The 22962-nt window shown below is 36.9% G+C and overlaps 2 protein-coding genes across 2 annotated transcripts in view; one reads left to right on the top strand and one right to left on the bottom strand.

Moving 5' to 3' along the window:
* LOC128221247 (heat shock 70 kDa protein 12B-like) overlaps positions 1-14134 on the bottom strand; it is a 32193-nt gene extending 18059 nt beyond the window's left edge. The window contains exons 1-9 of the mRNA XM_052929825.1: positions 14126-14134; positions 9979-10114; positions 9275-9435; positions 8936-9015; positions 8457-8598; positions 3688-3838; positions 3083-3217; positions 2552-2760; positions 2054-2348 (exon numbers count right to left, since the gene is read on the bottom strand). Coding sequence (XP_052785785.1) covers positions 2054-2348; positions 2552-2760; positions 3083-3217; positions 3688-3838; positions 8457-8598; positions 8936-9015; positions 9275-9435; positions 9979-10114; positions 14126-14134 — 1318 coding nt within the window. The remainder of the gene's footprint in view (positions 1-2053; positions 2349-2551; positions 2761-3082; positions 3218-3687; positions 3839-8456; positions 8599-8935; positions 9016-9274; positions 9436-9978; positions 10115-14125) is intronic.
* Positions 14135-19374: 5240 nt separating this feature from the next.
* Positions 19375-22677, top strand: LOC128221327 (uncharacterized). The gene has a single exon (XM_052929932.1). The coding sequence runs from the start codon at positions 19375-19377 to the stop codon at positions 22675-22677; it is 3303 nt and encodes a 1100-aa protein (XP_052785892.1).
* The last annotated feature ends 285 nt before the right edge of the window (positions 22678-22962 follow it).

The raw sequence follows: 22962 nt of genomic DNA on the forward strand, positions 1-22962 counted from the left end.
AAAGCGTGCTACGAAAAAAAGCGCGCATATTATCAGGCTATGAAATCCTTAAATATTATAAATGTGACAAAAAATGTTAGAAATGTGTTTCATTCAAGTACGTTTAGATTGTAAATCCAGACATGTTCACTTGGTATGATCGTATTATTCATATATGCTTTATGCCAAAACATAGGAATTACTTGAATATCAAAAGCCCCTGTCACACTATGGCGACTTTCGGCTACGAGTTGTTGCGAGTTTCAACTCGCCTCAACTCTTCAGGTGTCGTGTTGGACTCGAATCCTTGTCGTTGCATGTCGAAGACATGTCTCCTCATAAAGAAAGTACTCGGCAAGCAGTGGCAAGAACTTTAAACGGTTTAAAATTATCGTACGAGTTTTCGTCTCGTACAAATATCGAAGACATGTGGTAGGGGTATCGAACGAACTCGAACACTTGTGGTAGACATGTCTTCACTTGTCGTCGCTTCTCGCCGCGTTTTAGCAGCGACTCAGGAGGACATTATTACGATCTCTGCTCGAGATTCGTTCGAGTTGTTGTGTGTTTGTACATACCCTTCGACATGTCCTCGAGACTGTTGGGACTTCCGGCGAGTTCAATGTGATCATAGAATGAAAAATCACTGCATCATTTCTTCTGAAGATTCCAAGAAGTAAACATCACTGTGTTTACAATAGGTAAACCATTGTTAGACTAGTCATGCATTCGAAGAGAAAAGGAAAGCCTCCGTTAAGACAAAAGGTGGCTGTGGAACCAGATGTTGAGTTATCATCCCCTGCACCAACAACACCTTTGAATTTCTACGAAGCGTCACCTCCGCTGATCAACTGGAATTTGGTCCTGATGTGCAGCACCATCTGTATGAATACCCTATTCGCCATGTGTCGTCCTTTCTCGTGCATTCTCACGTTGCTCACTCTTAATAACTCGTCATGATATCGTGCACATATCGGCATATTTCGTAGAAATCTCTGTGGTAGAAGAAAGAATGTCGAACACAGATCGAACCGATGTTGCTTAAACTCGGGTTTAACACACGAATCTCGTACTATTCTCGTATTCACATGGAAGAGAACTCGAGCAGGTGTCGAACTGATGTATCCAGCATCGGAATTCGCGGTCATCTCGTGGCATATTTTGGCGAGTTACAATACACCGGCACCTGTGGTAACTCGTGGATGCAAGTCGTGACAGTGTGGTAGGGTCTTAAAGCATTCAACTCTAAGAAGGGAGAAGGGTGCCCATGCTAGTCTCCATGGGGGCAGAAGGGTGCATATAAAAAAAGCATATCCCTTTAACTAAAATCCTAATAAAATATACAAGCTGGGGGAATTGTTATGATGGAAAATTAAGTAATAATACAAAAGTTTGTAAGATACTACATTTTTTCTTATACAATATAGATATATACAAAACGCTTCTTGAATATGGTCAACTTCAATAACAATTATCTTATTTGATGTAATCTATCAAAATCCTTGCGTAGTAAAAAAATAGTAAGTGAAATATATATAAATATATAAAAATGTCCATCTTAACCATTCACACGAACAACAAAACTAAGTGTTTTAAATTGTTGACTTACGGCAAATATACTTTATGTTAAAATGCTTGCTTCAAGTGGGGCACTTCTATGACAGGAAGTCTACTTTGACTTCAACTGCATTTCCAGTAGCCTTGTCTTTGCCCTTTACCTCAATTTCGGTACCTCCAAATTTCATTTCAACGCAAACTTTACGATCAAACCCTGTGCCTGATATCGGAACACAAAGGTTTCCAATTTTAAAGCAGCCGCTATCGGTTACTAGCACAGGATTTGTCTTCTTTGTTGCAAAAATAGAAAAGTCCATACTTTTCTGGTCACTACTTGTAGGACGGTAATTTTGTTCGTCTTGAGTGTCACCGATTTTTAATGATTGTCCCGCTTCGACATGTTTGTCGAAAGCATCCTTACAATGGACAGCTCCGTCTTCATTAATAACTCTGTTCGACATAGGATGTTTGTTTTCATTAAAAGTAAGTCGTGTCTTTACCCCATATGTATATTTACTAATCCTCTCTGTGATGGCATTTGGGCTATGGCCAAAGATAACAGCCCCTTTCAAAATGGAAAGTCCTGCCTCATCCGGAATGATGACTTTCAACGAAGAAAATCGACTCTGAATCGTGTGCTGTAACAAGGGAGATTCTGAAAATCCACCGACCATTAGAATAGCTTGTATACCTTTATTTGCATCTTTTTTGAGTAAATCTGCAACGTGATCAGCCGTGGTAGTAACTGATGTTTTAAAAAATGTTCGGGCAATCGATGCGGTCATCTTTAGTTTATCTCCAACAACACTGACCTGAATCAAAGAAAGTGATGTCAAGAGGATAAAAGCTAATATGAAACATGAACAAAATTAAGGGGATTGTTGGTAAAAATATAGAGTAATATCAATATATTGTTATTTATGCAGCGGGTAAGCTATGAAGACAGGCAAAACTGTTATATTTACAATGTCTGCAATAATTCATTACATTGTCAATGTAATCAAATTACATTTACCTCTTTTCCGAATTTCGACAAAGCCGCTGTTTCGGCAACCTCTTTGCCAGTTTTTTGCTTCACCGTCGTTAACAAAGACAGCGGAAGGCTCATGACTACTTTCGATTCACTCTCATGTGTGATGCTTCTTTTCTTCATCTCAAATCTTTTCATCATATCGTTGTAATCGTACAAGTTTGATTTTTTGAATGAATCAATGACGTCTGGTCCTGAAACGCGTCAAAACACATTTCGCAAAGTCAATATTGTATGTGCCCTATTGTACCGCCGAACGAATAACGATTTATTTGATAAAACAATAAAGACGCCTCGGACTATGCCCTAATCTGCTTATTTAAACGAACACTAACATTATATTTTATGTATGGTATTGTGTTTCTATGAATTTACTCCTTTTATTCCAGGAAATCTATTTCATAAAAACGTATTTTTATACACATTTATCTAAATATTATGTAATACATTTGTATAGTTGATGTTAATTACAATGTCCATACCAATAAGCTTAGTACATGAGAACTTAATATATACCTGTAACTAGTGTAAGGAAATCAAGAAATGCATCATCCACCTTCGTGCCTCCCCATGCTCCACCGCTTGCTTTGTATAGCTCCTTTACCCGTCCTTTACCTACTACCTCGTGAGCGGTGACGTCAATTGTGCCACCTATAACAGGTTATAACCTAAGTTTATGAGGTATATTTTACATGCACAGCAGGTAAGTATATGAACTATGGAATAGATATAAAGTGCATTCGAAGTATGAAAAGCAGTCTTCGGTTTGATAGAGACTGTTCACTGACGAAATGTAACGCACAAAACACCGACTTACCATGGATCGCATTAAGTTATGATAAAAATACCAAACTAGGAAACATTTTACAACTGCATCACAGGTAGAGAATACAATTGAATGCAGCAAGTGCTTATAAATTGACGATATAAATGATCACTCAATTATTTAGCGGAATACTGGATATGTTCTAACCATCGATGTGTGAGTGCTAAGAACTACGGTGTGGTGTATGTGTGTAGTACCAATTTATTTGGACTGGACTAGTCTTGAAAAGGGTTGAATAAGATTACGATAGTAAGATTATTAGATAATTTACTCAAGCTTTATAAGTGATAAATACCTCCAGCGTCTAAAACGAGGTATCTCTTCCCTGTGGTGAACTTTGCCAAGGACGTCTGGTTTCCACTCTTTTCAACAGACAAATGGCGACAAAATAAAGAGGCAGCCTCAGGTTCAAGTGCAATGGTCAGTTTATCGGCCAAAATTCCAGCCTGAAATTATATATCAATCTTTTTTCAGATTACTATGTTTAAATTTGATCGCTTTGAAATTTACATGATCGTATATTTGTACAGGAACATGAAACAGATCGCAATTTATGTTTTCAAGACCGAAAACACATCTTCCATACACTTTTATATTTAACCATACTTGACGGGTGGGTCAGACGGGTCCCGCCAACTACCATATATCATTGCTTATACATGCTGACATTGAGTATAAATTTATACTGGAGGAGAGATCCTTTGGATGCACGCGATAAAGGGGATTTTAAGATGGGTCCTGTATCACTTCGAGTTCGGTGTGCAAACGCACATGTTTATACACCGAAGGAGACGTGAAATAGGTCGTCGGATCCTTTTAATATAGGTCTGGTTTGATACTTTCTTCGTTTAAACGAAATGCTTTTAGTTTAAGCCAACAAAACAAAACTGCACATTTTATGTGAAAATTCCCGGAAACGACGTCATAAATCAATCGCTGCATTTTCATGAATATAAAACACAAATCAGCGATCAAATATATTCCAAATATAGTACTCCAAGGAAATAAAGTATATTGTTTATAGAAATATGTAATTGACCATTAATTAATAATGTAAAACACACTAAAGAAAGTCAAGTGTGTAAACGGTAGTGAAACAAGTTAAAAACTATGCTGTTACGGGTTTTCGAAAGCAACAGTATCTACAGGGTGATACGGAGTTTTCAATACGGCGTGCGTTTTATTTTTCTCTTTGGATATAAACAAAATGTAGTGAAAAGGTGATTATTTGATAGGACGTTTTTCTGGTGACTTATATTACGTCAAGTTCGGTGTGTAAACACGTATCCGATCGAGACGGATACATGTTTACTCACCGAACGAGACGTGATGCAGGTCATCGGAAAAGCCTTTTATCGTCCAAATATTGTATATCTTCCGATCAATTCCTGTTTTTTTTATTTTTTGGTTTCAATTCGGTGTCAAATTCGCGTGTTAAATATTACGTCCTTTTGTGAAGAAGAAGAGGAAGAAGAATAGTTTATTTGAATTTAAACATACAGTTCATCATCCATCAACATGATCATACATATATACAATAGTCAATATACCATTTAGTATTACATTTAGAATACATTACAAGCATATCAAATATATACTATTACTAAGGAGAACATGCATCAAAACATATTGTCAAAGGAAATATTATACTTGTATCAATGATAACACATATTCAATTTATGAGCATATAGCATAGTTTTAAGTCTTATTTTTATGAAACATACATGATACAAAAAAGCAATATCAACGAAACAACAACAACACATCATTGATTTAACAAATTAGTTCGTATTTTACGCGCACAATTTATGAAAGTCACTATTTTCAGAATTAGTGTCTCATTTCTTGTGTTTATCAACTCTAAAAATTGTATCATGTTAGGTCTTTCAATATAATATTTGGGTAAATATCGCTTGCGTATAACTTTATATTTATTACAAATGCACAAGAAGTGATACTCATCTTCTATGTCCCCAGTATCACATAGTTCACAGTATCTTTGATTTCTGTCAATGCGATTTCTTCCATATCGCCCATTTTCGATTCTTAGACTGTGACATGATATTCTCATTTGTGTAAATAATTTTAATAAATAGTGGGGAATATTACTATTAAGATAGATTTCGTATTCAAAGCTAACCTTAATTTCCTTATACACATTTAATACTGAATTTTTCATTATATCATCTCTCCAGTTTTGCATATAACAATCATATAATCTTTGTTTAAAGCTTAGTAAAAATATATCTTTATCGACTAAATATGGCTGTTCCCACACCTCACCAAAACCATATATATACAACAAGTTTTTCACATTTGACAACCAGTTATTTTTGTTATTCAGTAAATCATTCAAGGAACATACATATAATGTTTTCATTATGCAATTCTCTGAACACAGCAATTAAACCAGTACTTTATTATTCTATAATATATATTTATGAATAGCGGGCGTCTTCCCAGTTCACCGTAGATAGCAGCATTACTTGCAGACAATTTAACACCTAAAATTCGTTTACAGAAACGCAAATGTATACGCTCAATTTCTTTGGATTTTGTAAAGCCCCAAACTTCTGATGAATAGTTGAGTATAGACACTACAAACGCATCAAACAATTGGCATTTTGTCTTCGCTGTAAAACTAAACTCTTTTAAATTGAACAACAGCACGTTTAATGCCTTTAAGGCATTTCCACACAATAGATGTACATTTGAATTAAATGACCCATAACAGTTAAAAATCGTTCCTAAATAATTAACGTTGTCTACAATCTCTAGAGAAGTGACACCATACATCCAGTGTTCATCATTTCGTAAACGACCGCGACGTCTAAACACAATAATATTTGTTTTATCAACATTTACTCTTAGTCCCCATCTATCACAGTATGCCTTAAGATTGTCCAAGCTGCGCTGCATGTCTTCTACTGTTTCGGCTAAAATCACCATATCGTCAGCATACAACATTAAAATAAGACTGATTTCCTAAATTGTAATTCCACTATCAATGTTTGACTGTAAATATAGTTCCAGGTCTTCTATAAAGATGGACCAGAAAAGAGGAGAACAAATATCACCTTGCTTTAAACCGACCGATATTTCGATAAAATCTGAATATTGATTGCAATGTTTAACTTTAGATCTAACAAAAGCATACATAGATCTCACAGTTCTAAGCATTTTACTGTTTATTCCTATTTTAGACATCTTTAACCACAGAGCATTTCTGTTCACGCTGTCAAAACATTTCTTCATGTCCACGCATGCGCAATACAGACGAAGTCCGTTATTTAGCCTCGTATCAATTAAGGATTTTAAACAGAATATGGCATCAGTAGTTGAAAAACCGTTACGGAACCCGAACTGTGCATCCGTTACTTTGTTGTATTTCTCACACCAACTAGTCAGTCGTTTATTTATTAATGAGGAATATATTTTTGCTAAACAGCTCATAAGAGTTTTTCCCCTGTAGTTGTTAGTCACCGCGTCGTCGCCCTTTTTGAAGACAGGAACGATAATTCCTTCCATCCATGGTGTTGGGAAATGACCCGATGAAAAAAATGAGATTAAATAGGTCTGTCATATGTCCCGCCATTATATCCCGAGATTCAATAAAATATTCATTAATAAGCTCATCCATTGATCCAGCTTTTTATCTTTTAAGGTTTCTGATCGCTTCATTTACCTCTTGTATTGTAATTTCTTCATCTAGCTCATTATATATTGGGTCATCATCAGGTAACTCTTGGTCACAGAATTGTTCACTCTCGTCATCGGTTACAATGTTTATTTCGTCGACCAAGTTTTTGAAATAGTCGTGAAATTCATTTACACTCAATGATTGTCCTTTAGATGATTTATTCTTACAAAAATACTTCCAGAAGTCTTTCGGTTTCTTTGTTTTCAGGGCTTCAATTTGTCTCATTTTTCAAATTTGTAACGTTTCTTTTTACGCTTTATCAACAGTTTATAAAGCCGTTTTTTCTCGAGTAAATTTACTCTATTAACGTCATTTCTTTCTCCGTTAAACGTATTTAACGCTACGTTGTACTCGTGTTTAGCTGTATAGCATTCGGCATCAAACCAACCTTTTGTTTTAATGACTGAAGTTGTAGAACGTACTTGGTGAATATTTACTCTCCGAGAACATGTTTTAAATAACGGGCTTGCTACATCATTAATTAGGTTAGTGAATTGTGTGGTAACATTGTCAATAGTTGTTTGCTCCGTGATCTGTACATTACGGAAAATATTATTAAAATATGGCAATTTTGTAATAAGATTCCTTCTGTAATCGGTTCGTTTGTTACCATCCCATTGTATTCGCTTTGTTTCACTGCAAATATTTGTGTATTGAAGTAAAGGGAGGCTACTTCAGCGAAACAAGTCAAAAGTCAGAAGAAAAATGAATACAAAAGATAACTGAACCGCTAATTATTTTACGAGTATAAACAAATCGCCATTTCTTGAAGACTTAAAGTGGCCATTTTAATAATAAAAGTGAATGTTCATGGGATTTTACGACGATCAGCAGAACTGAGGGAGGTTCGTGAGTCAATCGCTATTACTTTCGATGACGCGAGTTCGCCTTTTTTATTCACGAGCTGCTCGTCTTTTGAATGATGATACAATTTATTATCTTCGAATTTGCAAACAACTAGTTGTCTAGATAGATCTGAAGTGTTTCATGCATCGTGCTTATCATCATGTTTCTTTGAATAACATGTCCTGAAATAGTTATATGCCACTGGTGGCGTCAGTTAAAACAGGTAATATTATGTATCCAATCTCTGATATCTTTTTACCAGTTATTTTTGTCATGTTATTTAAGCGACGCGAAAGTAGTTCCTAGAGTACACACCGTACTAGCATGATGCGGAATTAGAAAACGAGAGTTTCACTGTTGGATATGGAAAAAGAAATTTATGAGTACAAATATCAGTCTCGATATGATTGAGACTGTGAATTGATAGTATATGTAGGAGGAACACGTAACTAACTAACTAATACATTATCCATACACATAAAGATAAGTTATGTGTTGATGTTTTTAAATAGTTTAACCTCTATGGCCGCTTCCCTCATAAACTGTTTGGCACCGTCGTCCCAAATTGCAGGAACAGTCAAAACCCAATGTATCTCACTCTCTTTAATCATGCTCGAAACGCGGTCGTTTGTCACTGCCAGGAGATCGTCTTTCAGATACCTGTAAAACACAAATTTAATCAAAATCATAGCATGTTGTTTGTCCCCAGTTTAGTGTCGTCGATGCCTTAGCCTTAGTACAGAATCTGCTACTGTAGTCCATTTAGTTTCCATTGTATTAATAATAAACTTCAAACTTTTTGCATTGGTAGTTCAGCTTATAAATTATACCATTCTACTTAAACAAAATAAACATTTTTTAAACTACTAATAAATAAAGGGAGACTTTTATTTTTATATGATAATTATGATATGAATATAATTTTACAAGAAACCCTTTCTTAACTGTTGCTACAAGTATGGTATAAACTAATTCTTTCCAAGGACTCTATACTTACTTTATAGAAAGAGCAAACACTGTTTTCGCAAGCAGTGATTTTCCCTGGATATCTTCTATTTCGGTGTCTCTGTGGATTTTCTATAAATTGACACAAACTCGTCGTTAATACAAAACAATCATACAATATTTATTGCAGTTATTCTTCAATCTTAAAAGTTTAATATAAATTAACATCTTACTGATTAGATACTGATATATATGTACTTGAACTAATAAATTTAGATAAGTGTCTCTCATAAGCACTGTACGTATTTGTCATAAATGTTGCACTCAAATAGAAAGATAAGCATGCATTTTCAATGTGTTATAAAGTAAGCTATAAGTTTAAACTGTACACGATTTGCCTTGCCTGCCCACAAAGCCTCATCTTGAAGCGCTTGAAGAAATAATAACCCTCGTCATTGTCCTCTTCAAGCAGGTCAGAGTACTTCGTCTCTGCGTCAAACCCAAAAGCATGTAGCGTTTTTCCATCGGGTTTGATTAAGGCGCATGTAGGACCTATATAAGTCAACATACGACTTTGAAAAACATTTTTTGGTGTTGAATAAATGTTGTAAAAAGAAAATGATTGCAGATTTATATTTTATTTTGTCTTTGTAGTTTCCATATCTTTTATGCATTTAGTTTAGTTTCCATTCGTTATTGCTTCTCTATGACCACGACATGGTAATTGATTAGTTATATATTTTCAATCTAGCATAGCTCTGCACTGTCAGTTACTTAAATGCCGAAACCTTTATACATAAAGGTTGATAAAACATAACGTATATATAGTATCAATAGTAGTAAAATATATAAAACATCACACAAAGGAATTTATGTAGTTTGCTATTACATCTAAAAGCTTCGTCAATAGCTAATAAACGACTCAAAAACAGGACGTGGTGTCAACGTCCTACACTGGTTAATGGCGGCACATTGTTTATGTGTTTTTATCTCTGTTAGATAAGAAGTGATATAGGCTCAATTATGTAGATGTAGATGCATCGGTTTTTAGTACATTAAGTTAATTATCATATGAGCCAATGGCAAACGCCGTACCTTTTTGTGATTCATGACCCTTCCATTGTTTTGCAGAAATCTTTGTAGGGTCACTGTCATACTCGTGTTGGAAAGAAAAAGCCCAACTAGAGTATGTTGTCCCAAAGTCTATGGCGGCTACTAGTACAGGCCGGGACTAGAAGAAATGGAAGAAAGAGTGGTAATGAACACTTTGTGTCCATTAAAATTACAGTGTGTGTATACCACTTGATAAATTGCGTCATAAATGATTCGGCGGCAGGCAATATTTTGCTGCGATTTAAGACTTAAAACAATGATAACTTTTCATTTTCATTACCATTTTAAATGAAACATAGCACAGTCTATGCCGCTAACGAAGCCCCGCCATCGGTCTTTACCATATTTTGATTGAGAGTTTAGTTTCTTATAACACTTCGACAAACCTTTCACGATACGGCCGTCTGACGGAGCTCTGTCAAAACATTGTTTTGGAAACAGGTTTGTCGAAGTGTTTGATGTAACTAATCGCCTTATCAAACTCCGGTTATAAAACAAAGGTGGGGCTCTTTAAGCGGCATAGACTGGCCTTTATTTCATTTAAAATGGTGTATTGAGCGAAAAGTTCTCTTTGATTTAAGTCTTTATTTTAAGCAAAATATTGCCTTCCGACGTAGCATATATGACGTAATTTATCACGTGGTATACACACACTGAATTAAAAGCATAACGTATTAATTATTTGACACCCAATATTCCGAAATGCCATGGTAAGCATTCGTGACATAAACAAAATTCATTTCCAAATTGTTTTGGTTTAATTAGGAGTGAAGCAATTTTAACAAAAGGAGATTGTATCATATTCTGTCATTAATAGCATTTGCATTATTTCCGGAGAAGTTTTTTGACCACATATTCTTTTTTTGTAAAAATGCTCAAGACTTCAAATTTAACAATGTCTTGAGGTTTCTTGATATTATTATTTTTTTCATAAAATTTAATTCACTTCCTGTTAATGAAAATGTACACAATAACCACAAAATCACAATACATTTTTACGAACAACAATTATAAGCATAATTATAAACAACATGTATACTGTTAGTATAGTCAAATTAACAAGTTAACAAAATTCGATCCAGAAAAAATTATTTTTTGTAACAACGCGGATCATCTAAAGAGAATGAAACAAAACGCATAACATTTTTGGAGGTTTTACTAGTCCCTTTCGAGAAGTCAATTTAATCAATTCAGTCTAATTCATCATTTAAATCACTTATTTCATGCTCTTTTGACTTTTGATTTATTTTATCCTTAAACAGCGACGAGTGGTTATTCAAAACAAATCTGAAGAAGGCCTGGCCGATAACGATTTTTTTTGTATCCAATTCCGTGAAGAGGTATCTAGTTAAACTTCCTCCTTCGATTCGTACTAAAGATACTAAATCAAGTACAGTTTTTTAGCTCACCTTAGCCGTAGGCTGAGGGTGAGCTTTTAGGATCGATGATTGTCCGTCGTCTGTCGTCCGTCCACACTTAGTTTGTTAACACTCTAGGGGTCACATTTTTGCCTCAATTGTCACGAAACTTGGTCATGATGATTGCCCCAGTAAATGGACGGACGATTTCGAATATGGGTTATCTGGGATCAAAAACTAGGTCACAGAACCCAAATATGGAAATACCTTGTTAACACTCTAGAGGTAACATTTGTCAGCCAAAATATCCTGGAAATTTGTCAGTAAAGTTGTTTCGATGATTTCTAGCTCAAGTTCAAATATGGGTCATCTGGGGTCAAAAACTAGGTCACAGAGTTTGTTTTGGTGTAATAAGGAGTTAAGCCATTTTTGATAGCATTTGCATTTACTTTCAATTCAACAATGTTTTGTGGTTTCTTGAAAAGCTCTTTCTTTTTTTTCAGAAAATTTAATTCACTTCCTGGTAATGATATGTCTTTCTTAAGATACAAACAATAACCACAAAGTCACATTATATTTTTACTAACAGCAATTATAAGCATAATTATAAACAACATGTATACTGTTAGTATAGTCAACTTAACAAGTTAACAAAACTCGATCCAGAAAATATAATTTCTGTAACTACGCAGATCGTCTAGAGAATGAACCAAAACGCATACCATTTTTGGAAGGTTTTTCTAGTCCCCTTCCGGAAAAGAAATTACATCTTATTCATCATTTAAATCACTTGTTTTACGCTGTTTTAATATTTGATTTATTTCATCCGTACACAGCGACGAGTGATTATTCAAAACAAATCTACAGAAGGCCCGGTCGATAAGGAATTTCTTTGTTTCAATTCTATGAAGAGGTATCTAGTTTAACTTCCTCTTTGGGTTCGTACTTAAAATACTAGTACAGTTGTTGTCTCATTAATTGTTTACTCAGAGGTCATATCAACACGTACATAGTCATTGTTTCTATCAGTATGGTTTCAGCACACATATACGCACATACATACGCGCACACGCACATGCAAACACGTCGCACATATGCGCATACGCACGCACTCACGAAGACACACACATAAACACACACACATACACACAAACAAACACACACACATACACGCGCGCGCGCGCGCGCGCGCGCACACACATGCACGCACACACATACGCGCACACGCACGCACACGCCCGCATACAAACGCACACACTCCCCGTCACGCGCACACGCACGCGCGCGCGCGCACACACACACACACACACGCACACGCACACGCTCACGCCATCTGTGGCTGATATTGCCGCCTATGTTAATCAAGAAAAAAATTGGTGTGTTTTATTATGATAATATACTGTCTGGCTGCTACTGCCACTGCCGCCTATGTTTATCAAGGCATAGCGTACAGACTCTCAAGAATGCCAGATACCATTTCGAAAGTATTAATTCATTTTATATGTTAAATTAGCGTAAACAAACCCTCCAAACACTTTGCTGCTACCCCTTTTTATATTTCGCCTTCTTCTGAACGTCTGGAAAATGCGGAATGTTTCCAGGAATGGTACAATTAACAGATATAGCTGATATTTTTGCAACATTAACGGGAACTTTATTTATAAATATTTATTTTGAAAAAGAAACAAGAAAAAAACAGGAAATAAAAACATTGTCTGTGGAACATGCAGAGCTTTATACAACCGAACTAAAATATATTGTATAGGTTATAGTTAAAGATGCTCTAATACTCCAAAATAAGATTTAACTAATTTAATACAATTGTTTAAATATACCAAAAGGATGAACAAATGTCGAAAACAATGGTGCTTATGAAGGATACCGAATTAAATTTGAAAGAAATGTGCAGAAAACACGGTACTGTTACCATACCAGACGATAGCAGATCACAGTAAATCTTTTAACATTCACCAATCATTTAATATTTTTGCGTTTCCAGGTATTAAATACTCGGTTATAATATTATTATCAGTTATTAATATTTTCCATGAATGCATTATTTAGTAAGTAGTTGAAGGTTTATCACTCAAAATTGATGTGTGTTATACTTGTGTATGTATTGATTTTGAATAAGAGTGTCACTTTAAATAATAGTAAGAGCTTATTTTGGCTCTAATTGCTATTTAGTCAGGCGCAGCCCGGTGCCGACTTACCATTATAAAACAAAACAAGGTCAGGTGGTGTGTAAGCTTATTTATGCTCGCACTAGGGCCTTGCCCACTCGGCAAGTGCTCCGTTAAGATTGTTAGTCATTTTAGGTTTTTTGGAGCATAGTGCACAGACAGAATGTAACCCTGGTTAGAGCTACCCTGGTTCTTTAACGTGCACCAGTGTATGACACTGTCACACGGAATCCCCATTTAACGTCCCTCCCGGCAGACGATTAGTATTTTTAGTGATGGGACGTGAAATCGAACCTGTGACCCGTGAAGTGATACGGATCCGCCACATATATATAATTGATAACAAGATACCAATGCTAACGTTTGCGTAGTGTTCGCGAGTACATGTACTTCTATCATAGCCAGTGCGCATGCGCGAGGTTGTTTATAACTCACTGAAGGTTACACACTACTTATTCCTTTCGCTATGAATTTCAATGTAAATAGACAACACTTCTTTTCTTAAAGTTCAGTTTAAATCAAATTGGTTAAAAGAATAAAGAAGGTATGTCCACTTTGATGTGGTTAGTTACCGTTATGTTTTTTTACGGAAACCATGTTGCACCACGCTGAAAGTTAGCCTGGGTTACATGCCCTTACCATTTCATTATCGATTAGTTATTGCGTCTGCAATTCTTCTTACCTGAAATAATTGAAGGTCAAATGATGTTAATGCTACACGCCTACAGACATGTGAAACAATAAATTTAAATTTAAAAGCAAGTAGCTTAAAAATTAAAAAAGGGAGAAAAATACTAAATACTAAATTTACATTAAAAGTTGTGTTTGAATAATTCACCAGTCAATTGTAGCCACGCCCCCCCCCCCCCCCCCCCCAGGCAGGGATTTGCTGGACCGAAAGTCAAAGTCCCCAATATTCCCCAGATGAATTTTCCCAGTAATGCATCTGAAAACACTGATTTTATTCATTATCTACTCCATGATATCGAAAGTGCAGAAAAAAATACAATTATTGTACAAAAAGGAATTTTGTATGCAAACTAAAGGTGGCAAATAATTTGAAATATAGGTTTAACACTCCCAATGATTTTCCATACTTCATTTCAGTTTACAATAAGTGCATTTTACAAAAAACATAAGCGAGTCCCTTTTATATTAAATGTATACAATATTTAACCGAAATAATTTTCACCAGACATGTCAACATTTCAGAAGTTGAGTGTGTTGTGCTGGTTTAAAAGTTAGTTCTATCCAACGTTCAATGAAAAATACGGTATTCATGTTGTTATACTTGGATCTTATACTACCAGTAGAAGTAGAAACATAACTTTCATAAATCCTAGTATAAATGAACAAAACTGCCCAAGCTTCTTAGTCCCACTTCATACTGGTAAACATTAGTTTCAGACAGTGCTGGCTTGATTAGACTGTATGATAATGCTTGTCATGTCTCCAGTATGAAGTATTATCTGTATAAAACAGGGGTGTCACTGGATACCATCCAGTTCATTGTTGCCAAGTTTAGGACACAATGTATCCATAAGTTTTAGATACCGTAGTATGTCGTTTTTACTCGATTTTTATGATAGAACTACAAGCGTATATAGCTTGGTTTAGTATCCGAAATTGGCATTACATTCGCATCATCCGAACACTATAACAGTAAAAATAGTAAACCAAAATGCAATTGCTAAAAAAAAATCTATGACAAAATCACTGCTGCGCTACAGTTACATGCTTATAAGATAACTATTATTTTGTATTTTCAGCCAATGGTCCGAACATTTATACTTTTCCCCTATCCGTTGTACTTACACTGGAGGTCGCCTTCTCTTCGTCTTCGTCTCGGCCTCAATTAGCCGCAATAACTTCCGGTAGAACTCGTTCACCAGTAAATGTCAACAAATAAAAGTCTCACTATGCCCAATGGCTTGGTTGTCGAATCAATTCACCGTTGTCATCGCATGGTACTAATTCTCTATGTACTTATACACTTGATACTTGTTAATTTAGTGACAGGCACTTAAACGGATAGCTGATGTTTACATAATTAGTTATTGTTTATATGTTACAGTATTTATTATTTTTAATCTCTTCTTTTTAATCTTTCAAGCAGGTTCAAAATGCTGGGCACTGACTATAGTTGGATTTGTGATCCCCAAAACAGTTTTTACACTTTTGTTTGTTTTGCATTTTCCTACATGGGGTTCTGCACACATATATATATATGTCCAAATTCTTGGCACTGGAAGCACCTTATAGGAATATTCCTCTTCAGGTTCTGTATGCCTGTACCAAAATTGTTTTCTTTCCGAATGTGAACTTACTTTGAAAAAGGTTTTGTTGGTCTTCAAAAGATTCACACTCTACAATTACAACTGGCAAGGGTTTGTGTGTATCTCTGTATCTCAGTTTGCTGCTACATCTGTTTGTGTTTTTACCTCTTCACCAACTGAGTCTACTTGTATGTTTGTTGGAACATTTTTAAATACACACAATGGTTTAGGTTTGTTTTCATGAACATTCAATGAATCTGTATTTGTTTTGAATGAGCCCTCTGAAAACCTTTGAAGCAGATTTTCCTTATCACATTGGTTCTCTGTGTGAACTCAAATTCCACCTCTTGATAAGGGGTAAGCGTATTTTGCTTTCACCTTCTTGTGTTTTATCATTTCCTTTTTAATTTCTCTGCTGTCTTGGAACTCTGATGGCGCTGTTATTCCATCAATTATTTTGACAATTTGTCCAGTTTTGCAGGATATCTTTTGATCTGGTCAGGTCGCCATTTTAGGGCCACGCCAGACGTGCTCTTGTTGTGCAGAGTACGCTTGGTACCAGACAAGCTGAAAGTAAGCAAAGTTCGAGTCCAGCAGAAAATATTTAATCTCTGAGATATTCAAGTTTATTTTATGTATTTTTCATTTCAGGTATTGAACTGAATTCAAAGCATTACAACTATAAATCATGTTTATTATTTAGACTTAAACAAACTATCAGTCTGAAGTAGCATCCTTATCTTAGATATAGAAAGTGCATCATGGACCACATACGTGTACTTAGCATTTAGTTATAACGTACCTAATTAATAAAGCCAATTAGTATTTGGCGGTTGTTTTCATAACTCAATGGAAATTCGGCGGTTGTTATGGTTTAATTAATGTTTGGTTTTCAGACCGCTTAATTCTTAATTATTAAGTGATAATCAGTCTTGCGATACCATTAACATAGGCCTGCGTTTGAACACTAGACAAATGTATTCCAAGGAGGCGACAGTTCGTTAAACTTGTAATACGTAAGCTAGAGTTTTTCGCGAAAACTCTGTTTGATTATTACATATGATGTAACAGCCCAATCAACGAAAAATGGGCAGTCACGTAGGCCAGTAACAAAAACAGAGTGTATGAAAACTTACCTTAATTTAGTGTCAGTGGTAAATAACAACAAATATCAGAACAAGGAACATTATCCCCGTCGTAGAAATATTGCAAAGTGTTACTGTAAATCTTCGTTTCACCGGACATGAAAGTCGCAAAATTGTTAAGTGTATTTTCGGAGCGAGTGGCGGGGTCTAGTATTTGTAATGGAATCATACTCGTAATTTTAGGGTGCCATAAAAAGTTATTTGTTTCTAACTGCGCCAATCCCCTTCCCGTCCGTCCTTATACTGGAAACCGATTATTTTTATCCTAGGTGCGTGGGCTTCATTCTGTAATGGCAAGAAAAGAATCTAAATATTACTCTAGAATTGTGTGGTGTGTGTGTGCGCGTGCGTGCTTGTGCGTGAACGTGTGGTGTGGTGTGCGTGTGTGTACGTACATGCGTGTGTGCACGTGCGCGCGTGCGTGTGTGTGCGTGTGCGTGTACATCCGTATGTGTGTGCGTGCGTGCATGTCCGTGTTTGTGAAAGAGTTCATGTTCTAAAAACGCGACTTAAATGTTTGTTTAAAGAAGAAAAAGGGGATAAGGGAGCGACGTGCTCTATTACATGACCCAACCGCAAGATAAATTCACTTTTTGTTCATATTGAAGATCAAAAAGGCCTTTAGATCTTTATATGTTTAATTTAACCATTTGGCTAGTCTTTTTACATATAAAGGAGTGAAAACTATTTGAACAATTTTGAAAAACAAATGTGATTCGACAACGTATTGGTCAACTAATCGAGTTCAGCAGAACCTCCCATAATCTTATGAAAAAGCTGAGTGCGTTAAAACACACTAGGTAACACATTTATCTGATAATCAAGAATTTCATGGCTGTTCCAGTGTAGATAATTTGATATATGAATTTCTAAACACACCGAATTGGCAATTAATCTAAGCTTGTCCTAGTTTTTTTCTTTCTTTTAATCAAAGTATGGAACTTAAGATAAGCCATCCGTCATTTAAACAAAAAAAACGCTTCTGGTAAATTTTCAATTTAAAAGCTCTAAATGTTAAGTTTAAAGATTTCAAAGAGAGCCTTTTCACCGTTATTATCATAAAAAAACTAAACTACTTCGCCACTCGTGAAAATATGTTTTTCTATGACACTCGTGAAATAAAATACGATCTTACACTGAAATAAACAAATATCCTCTATATATTTGCCCCCAATAGTGATACATTATATTTGCATAGATTCGCCCACGAAAAGTATTTGCGATTTGTCTTTCAAAACCTGAATGATTTACAATCTAATTGAAAAACACCGACATAAGTATTCTGTAAAAGGATTGATTTCTGTATTTCTTACTTAATTCAAACCATTCGGAGCTCCTCGGCCATTTTACTCGAAAACAACCTCGAATGTATGCAGGTAGTTCGTAAATTTTTGAATTATTTGATTAATTAAATGTAGAGTTTTAGCTTGTATTTATTGTTGATTGCTAGTGAAGTGTATTGTTGTATTGCAAACACAATTAGGATTCCAAAGAGGAAAGTCTTTAAGTTTCACTACTAAATTAAATTACTACGCGACCTACTTGCAGCGTAGTTTCTGACATTGTAAACCATCAATATACATCCGAAACATACCGATTTGGCCAAAAAAAAATGTTTGTTTACGGTAACCTTCCCAAAATTTCTAGGTAGGGTAGGTAGGGATTTTTTTATTTTTTACAAAATCTGTCGTAATTTCAGAGTGTTTTCTTGCACATGGCAGTCTTTCCTACATTACTGTCATTGTCTGACTTTGTTTTATCATATAAACAATAATTCTGATTAAAATCTGCATTTATCCGCCCTTCGTAACTCTCTATTCGCTAAAGAATATTTTTTTGGCTCAGAAACGGAAAAAAAATAGTTAGGGTCGGTGCATTTTTATAGGTAGGGTCGGGTTACCCGAAACGGACATATTTTTTTAGGCCTTTCTGAGAATGTAAACCGACCATATACATCGGAGGTTGTTTTTGAGAAAAATGGCCGAGGAGTTCCGAACGAAATCAAACAAACTATTAGTACAAGATATCAAAACGTCGAATTAATATTATTAGCGTGTAAAAGAAATCTCTTTTTTTTTTGTTTACTGTAAAATATTTAACACGCTTGCCCACAGTGGTCAGACTCAGGGAGAGCAATATTTTATCAGCATATAGAGAGCTGTTTTTTTACATTCTGTACCCTGTGCATAGTAGGGGTGTTAAAATAATAATGTTACTTATGAATTTCAAAAAAGAAAAGAAAAAGTAAAGAGACGTCAAAATAGCGTTGAATAATTGACGTCACATTTAACCAAACTATTTCATGTTGACGGCGATTTCGCGGACTAACGTTATTACGTCACTTCCGTTAAACATCATTTTTCAAAATGGCGTATCGAAAATGTGTGAACAAATGACGCTTAATACATTTTAAACTATGGATTACATGAGGACGAAACCAAAAACACCGACAAAAGTTCGAGCCAGACGGGAAGCGTTCAGTCCCGACGAGATTCCGACGAGAGATTCACCGAATAAACACCACAGCCGACGCCAATCAAATACACAAGTCAACAAAAGAAACATATTATCTAGGGCCAGGGACACTGAACGGCTCCGACGACATGTCAGAAGTAAAAGTGAGGATCTATCCGGCAGACGACAAAACGGTGCAACGAGCAGACGCCGTTTGCGTTTCTCATCCGCCGACAGATTACCAGGACGTGAGGCGTTTGTGAAATGTGAACGAAACACAAACGCGAGAAACAATTCTGCGACATACTCGGATATATCTCTTTCGCCAACAGAGCGGCCAAACGCGTTGTCCAAAAATATATACAATTTGTGGAGACTAGGTCGTCTGTGTGATGTCATCATAAGAACAAAAGACGACACTTTGTATGCGCATAAACTGATTCTTGCAGCTAACTGTGAACGAAAATCTGAGCTGATAGACTGTGATCAGGCAACATCAGAGATTAACATTCCAAACGTCCAAGGGAACACGGTTAATGAGGCGCTGGCATTCTTTTACACATCAATCCTGAATGTAAGTTCTGAAAATATTGAAGAGCTTTTGGAAATCAGTAACTATCTGGGAGCAAGAAAACTTAGAGAGAAGTGCATTCTTTATCTTGCAAACATTTCGCTTAACAATGCTATTGAGCACCGGGCGATCGCAACGAAATACGGACTTTCAGATCTTGTCGATGAAATTGACAGATACGTGCACGACAACTTTACTACGATAGTTTCCACGGACAACTTCCTTGCCAGTGATTTCAGCAGAGTGTATGGCATTATTTCGTCTGACATATTGACCGTTCCAAACGAACTCGAAATATTTCACGCATGCGCAAAATGGCTGGACTTCGACCGCATGGAACGAATTCGCTACGCAGTTTCACTGATGGGTCTCATTCGATTCAATTGTATCGCGCCTCAAGATATTGTGACTGACATTGAACCTGTGAGGTTCGTTTTCGACATCCCAGAATGCAAAGATTTCCTATACAACGCTTTCCGTCACCACGCGCTGTGTCGGGATATAAGTAGCACAGTAAATATGGCTTCCAGGAGGCAATCAAGCGTAAACCTGTCACGTGATCAACCAGATTTGGCTCATGTCCAAAGTCGTGTTCCAAGCGAGGTGCCAAGTCATAGACCAAGCAGAGTTCTTGGTAATGCGCCGAGTCGCGCGCCAAGCTACAATCCTAGTTTAGCATTACAACCTGGTATAGTGACAAAACCGGACAGTTTCAGCAGTGAATCATCGGAGACTGAGTCGATTTCAAAGAGTGAAAGTCAGGAAAGCAAAACCGCCGAGAAGGTGAATAACTTTGAACTAGGTCAAAAATCGTCGGCGGTATATCATGATGTTGCCGACGACGTTTTGTCGAAATCAAGCAGAGAAATTAGACCGCACCAGCATGTCTTATCAAAGCATAGCAGACAAAGTGCATCTCGCATAACGTCGGATAGAGATATTGACAAACTTGCTAATAAGCTATCTGGCGTTTCCATGGTTTCCAAAAAGAAATTTTCAAGAGCCGATCTCGCAAAGATCAGTGATTTCTTTGACGGTGGAGAGAAATCTAGCTCGGGGACAAGCAGTAAGTCAAGTATTAACCGTGAGAACGTTAATACAGTCGAAAAAAGGCCGTCAAATGTAAGCGTTCAGAAAAGCGCTTCCAAACGGACACATTCAAGAGAGGACATTTTAAGTGCACAACACGACAGAGCAAGTTCAAGGGCGTCGTTCGAAGGAATTGATCGAAAAGTAAGCCAGACAAGCATTATGCCTGTAAGCGCAGGGTCATGGTCAAACAAATCTCAACAGTCACATTTGGAGCACAACAGACTCGAGTCTGCAACAAATCATGGCCCATGGGACAATGAACCTTTAAGATCTAACGTGAGTGGTGAAATAATGCCCTGTGAAATACGAGGACGTCAATCGAGCTCAGCTCCAGACATCCATCATACATTATCGTCTGCTCGATTTCCACGCAAAAGTATTCCAGACCATTCTGATTCTGTGAAAAGTTTTAAAGCCAATAGTAGTCCGTGTATGAGCAATGCAAGTGTTATAAATGATAAACATTTCAGACAACACTCTAGTACGTTTCAAAGGAAGAGCAGCCCTTTTACACAACAACAGAACACCTCAAACACCCAGTGGAGGACCGTTAGCAAGCGCCTAGAGCAAATTTATGAGCTGTCTCCAATCAGATCGGAATCGTCTCGAACGTCGTCCAAAACAGCTATTCCATGGCCGCCACCTCCGCCACCGCTTCCCGTAAAATCACTTTCTTTAAGGATTGTCATTGTAGACGGAAGTAGTCCTTACACTCATGACGAGGACTCAGGAGGTTTTACGGCCGGTGCCGTCCACGAATTTGATGCTGAAAGAAATTGTTGGGTCTCTAAAACGCAACTTCCGATTTCATTGGAATACGCAGCGACAGCGTCTATGGGAGGAAACTTGTACATAATAGGAGGGCAACGTTCAAATGTCGACAATCCAACGTCTGTAAAGGACTGCCATTGCTACGATTACCAGACGAACTGCTGGCACAGAGTGGGGCCGTTGAAGACTGCCCGCATACGTCACGCTGCCGTTCCGTTAAATGACGAAGTGTACGTCATCGGCGGGGAAGATTGTGTCCAGATGAGCATGAAAACGGTTGAAGTGTACTGTCCAGAAAACGACACGTGGGCGTCAGTGACGTCAATGACGGACGCCAGAGTAAACCCGGCAGCCGTGGCACATCGGGGGCGTATTTTCGTTGGCGGTGGCGTGTTGGACACTGATGAGAGATTCCTCCTTGACACGTTGGAGGTTTATGACCCGAAAACAGGAAGTTGGAGCTTCCGGTATCCGCTTCCTGTAGCAGTCGCTGGTGCTGCGTTCGTTGAGGTCGATGGCGTCATATATATGGTCGGCGGTTACGTTATGAAGGATGGAGAGCCGCTCAGCGTGGATTCCATTTTCCGGTACTGTGACGAAACGGACACCTGGGAGCCGTTCGCAACCCTGCACGTACCTAGGCATTGTACGGTGGCGGCCGCGTTAAACGATCGGATATACATCATCGGAGGGGAGAGCTCCGTCACTCTTGGCAGCGCCATCACCAATGTGGAGTGTGTCGATGTGAAAACCGGAAGCCATGTGACTGAGATCGCTCCGCTTCCGGTGCCGTCATTTGGTATCGCAGGATGTTTGATTGGAAATGAATGATCCAATCTCACCTAAAACCTTTTTATATTCAGATATCTGATGTACACATTTTGAAACATGGTAACTCAATATTATGTTGACAGTATTAAAAAGGGAGAAATGCGCAGAAGAAGAACATATCAATTTCATACCGATAAAGATATTGCAAATAATCGATTCAGTTACTTATTTCAGCTAAAATAAAGAAAAGTCGAACTGCTATACATGTGTCTGTGATGTTTTTAGGTCAGTTATTTTTCGTATTACTATTATTGATAATCATTATGCTTTAAAGCTGCACTTTCA

This window comes from Mya arenaria, chromosome 1 (assembly GCF_026914265.1).
Source record: "Mya arenaria isolate MELC-2E11 chromosome 1, ASM2691426v1".
Classification (NCBI taxonomy): domain Eukaryota; kingdom Metazoa; phylum Mollusca; class Bivalvia; order Myida; family Myidae; genus Mya; species Mya arenaria.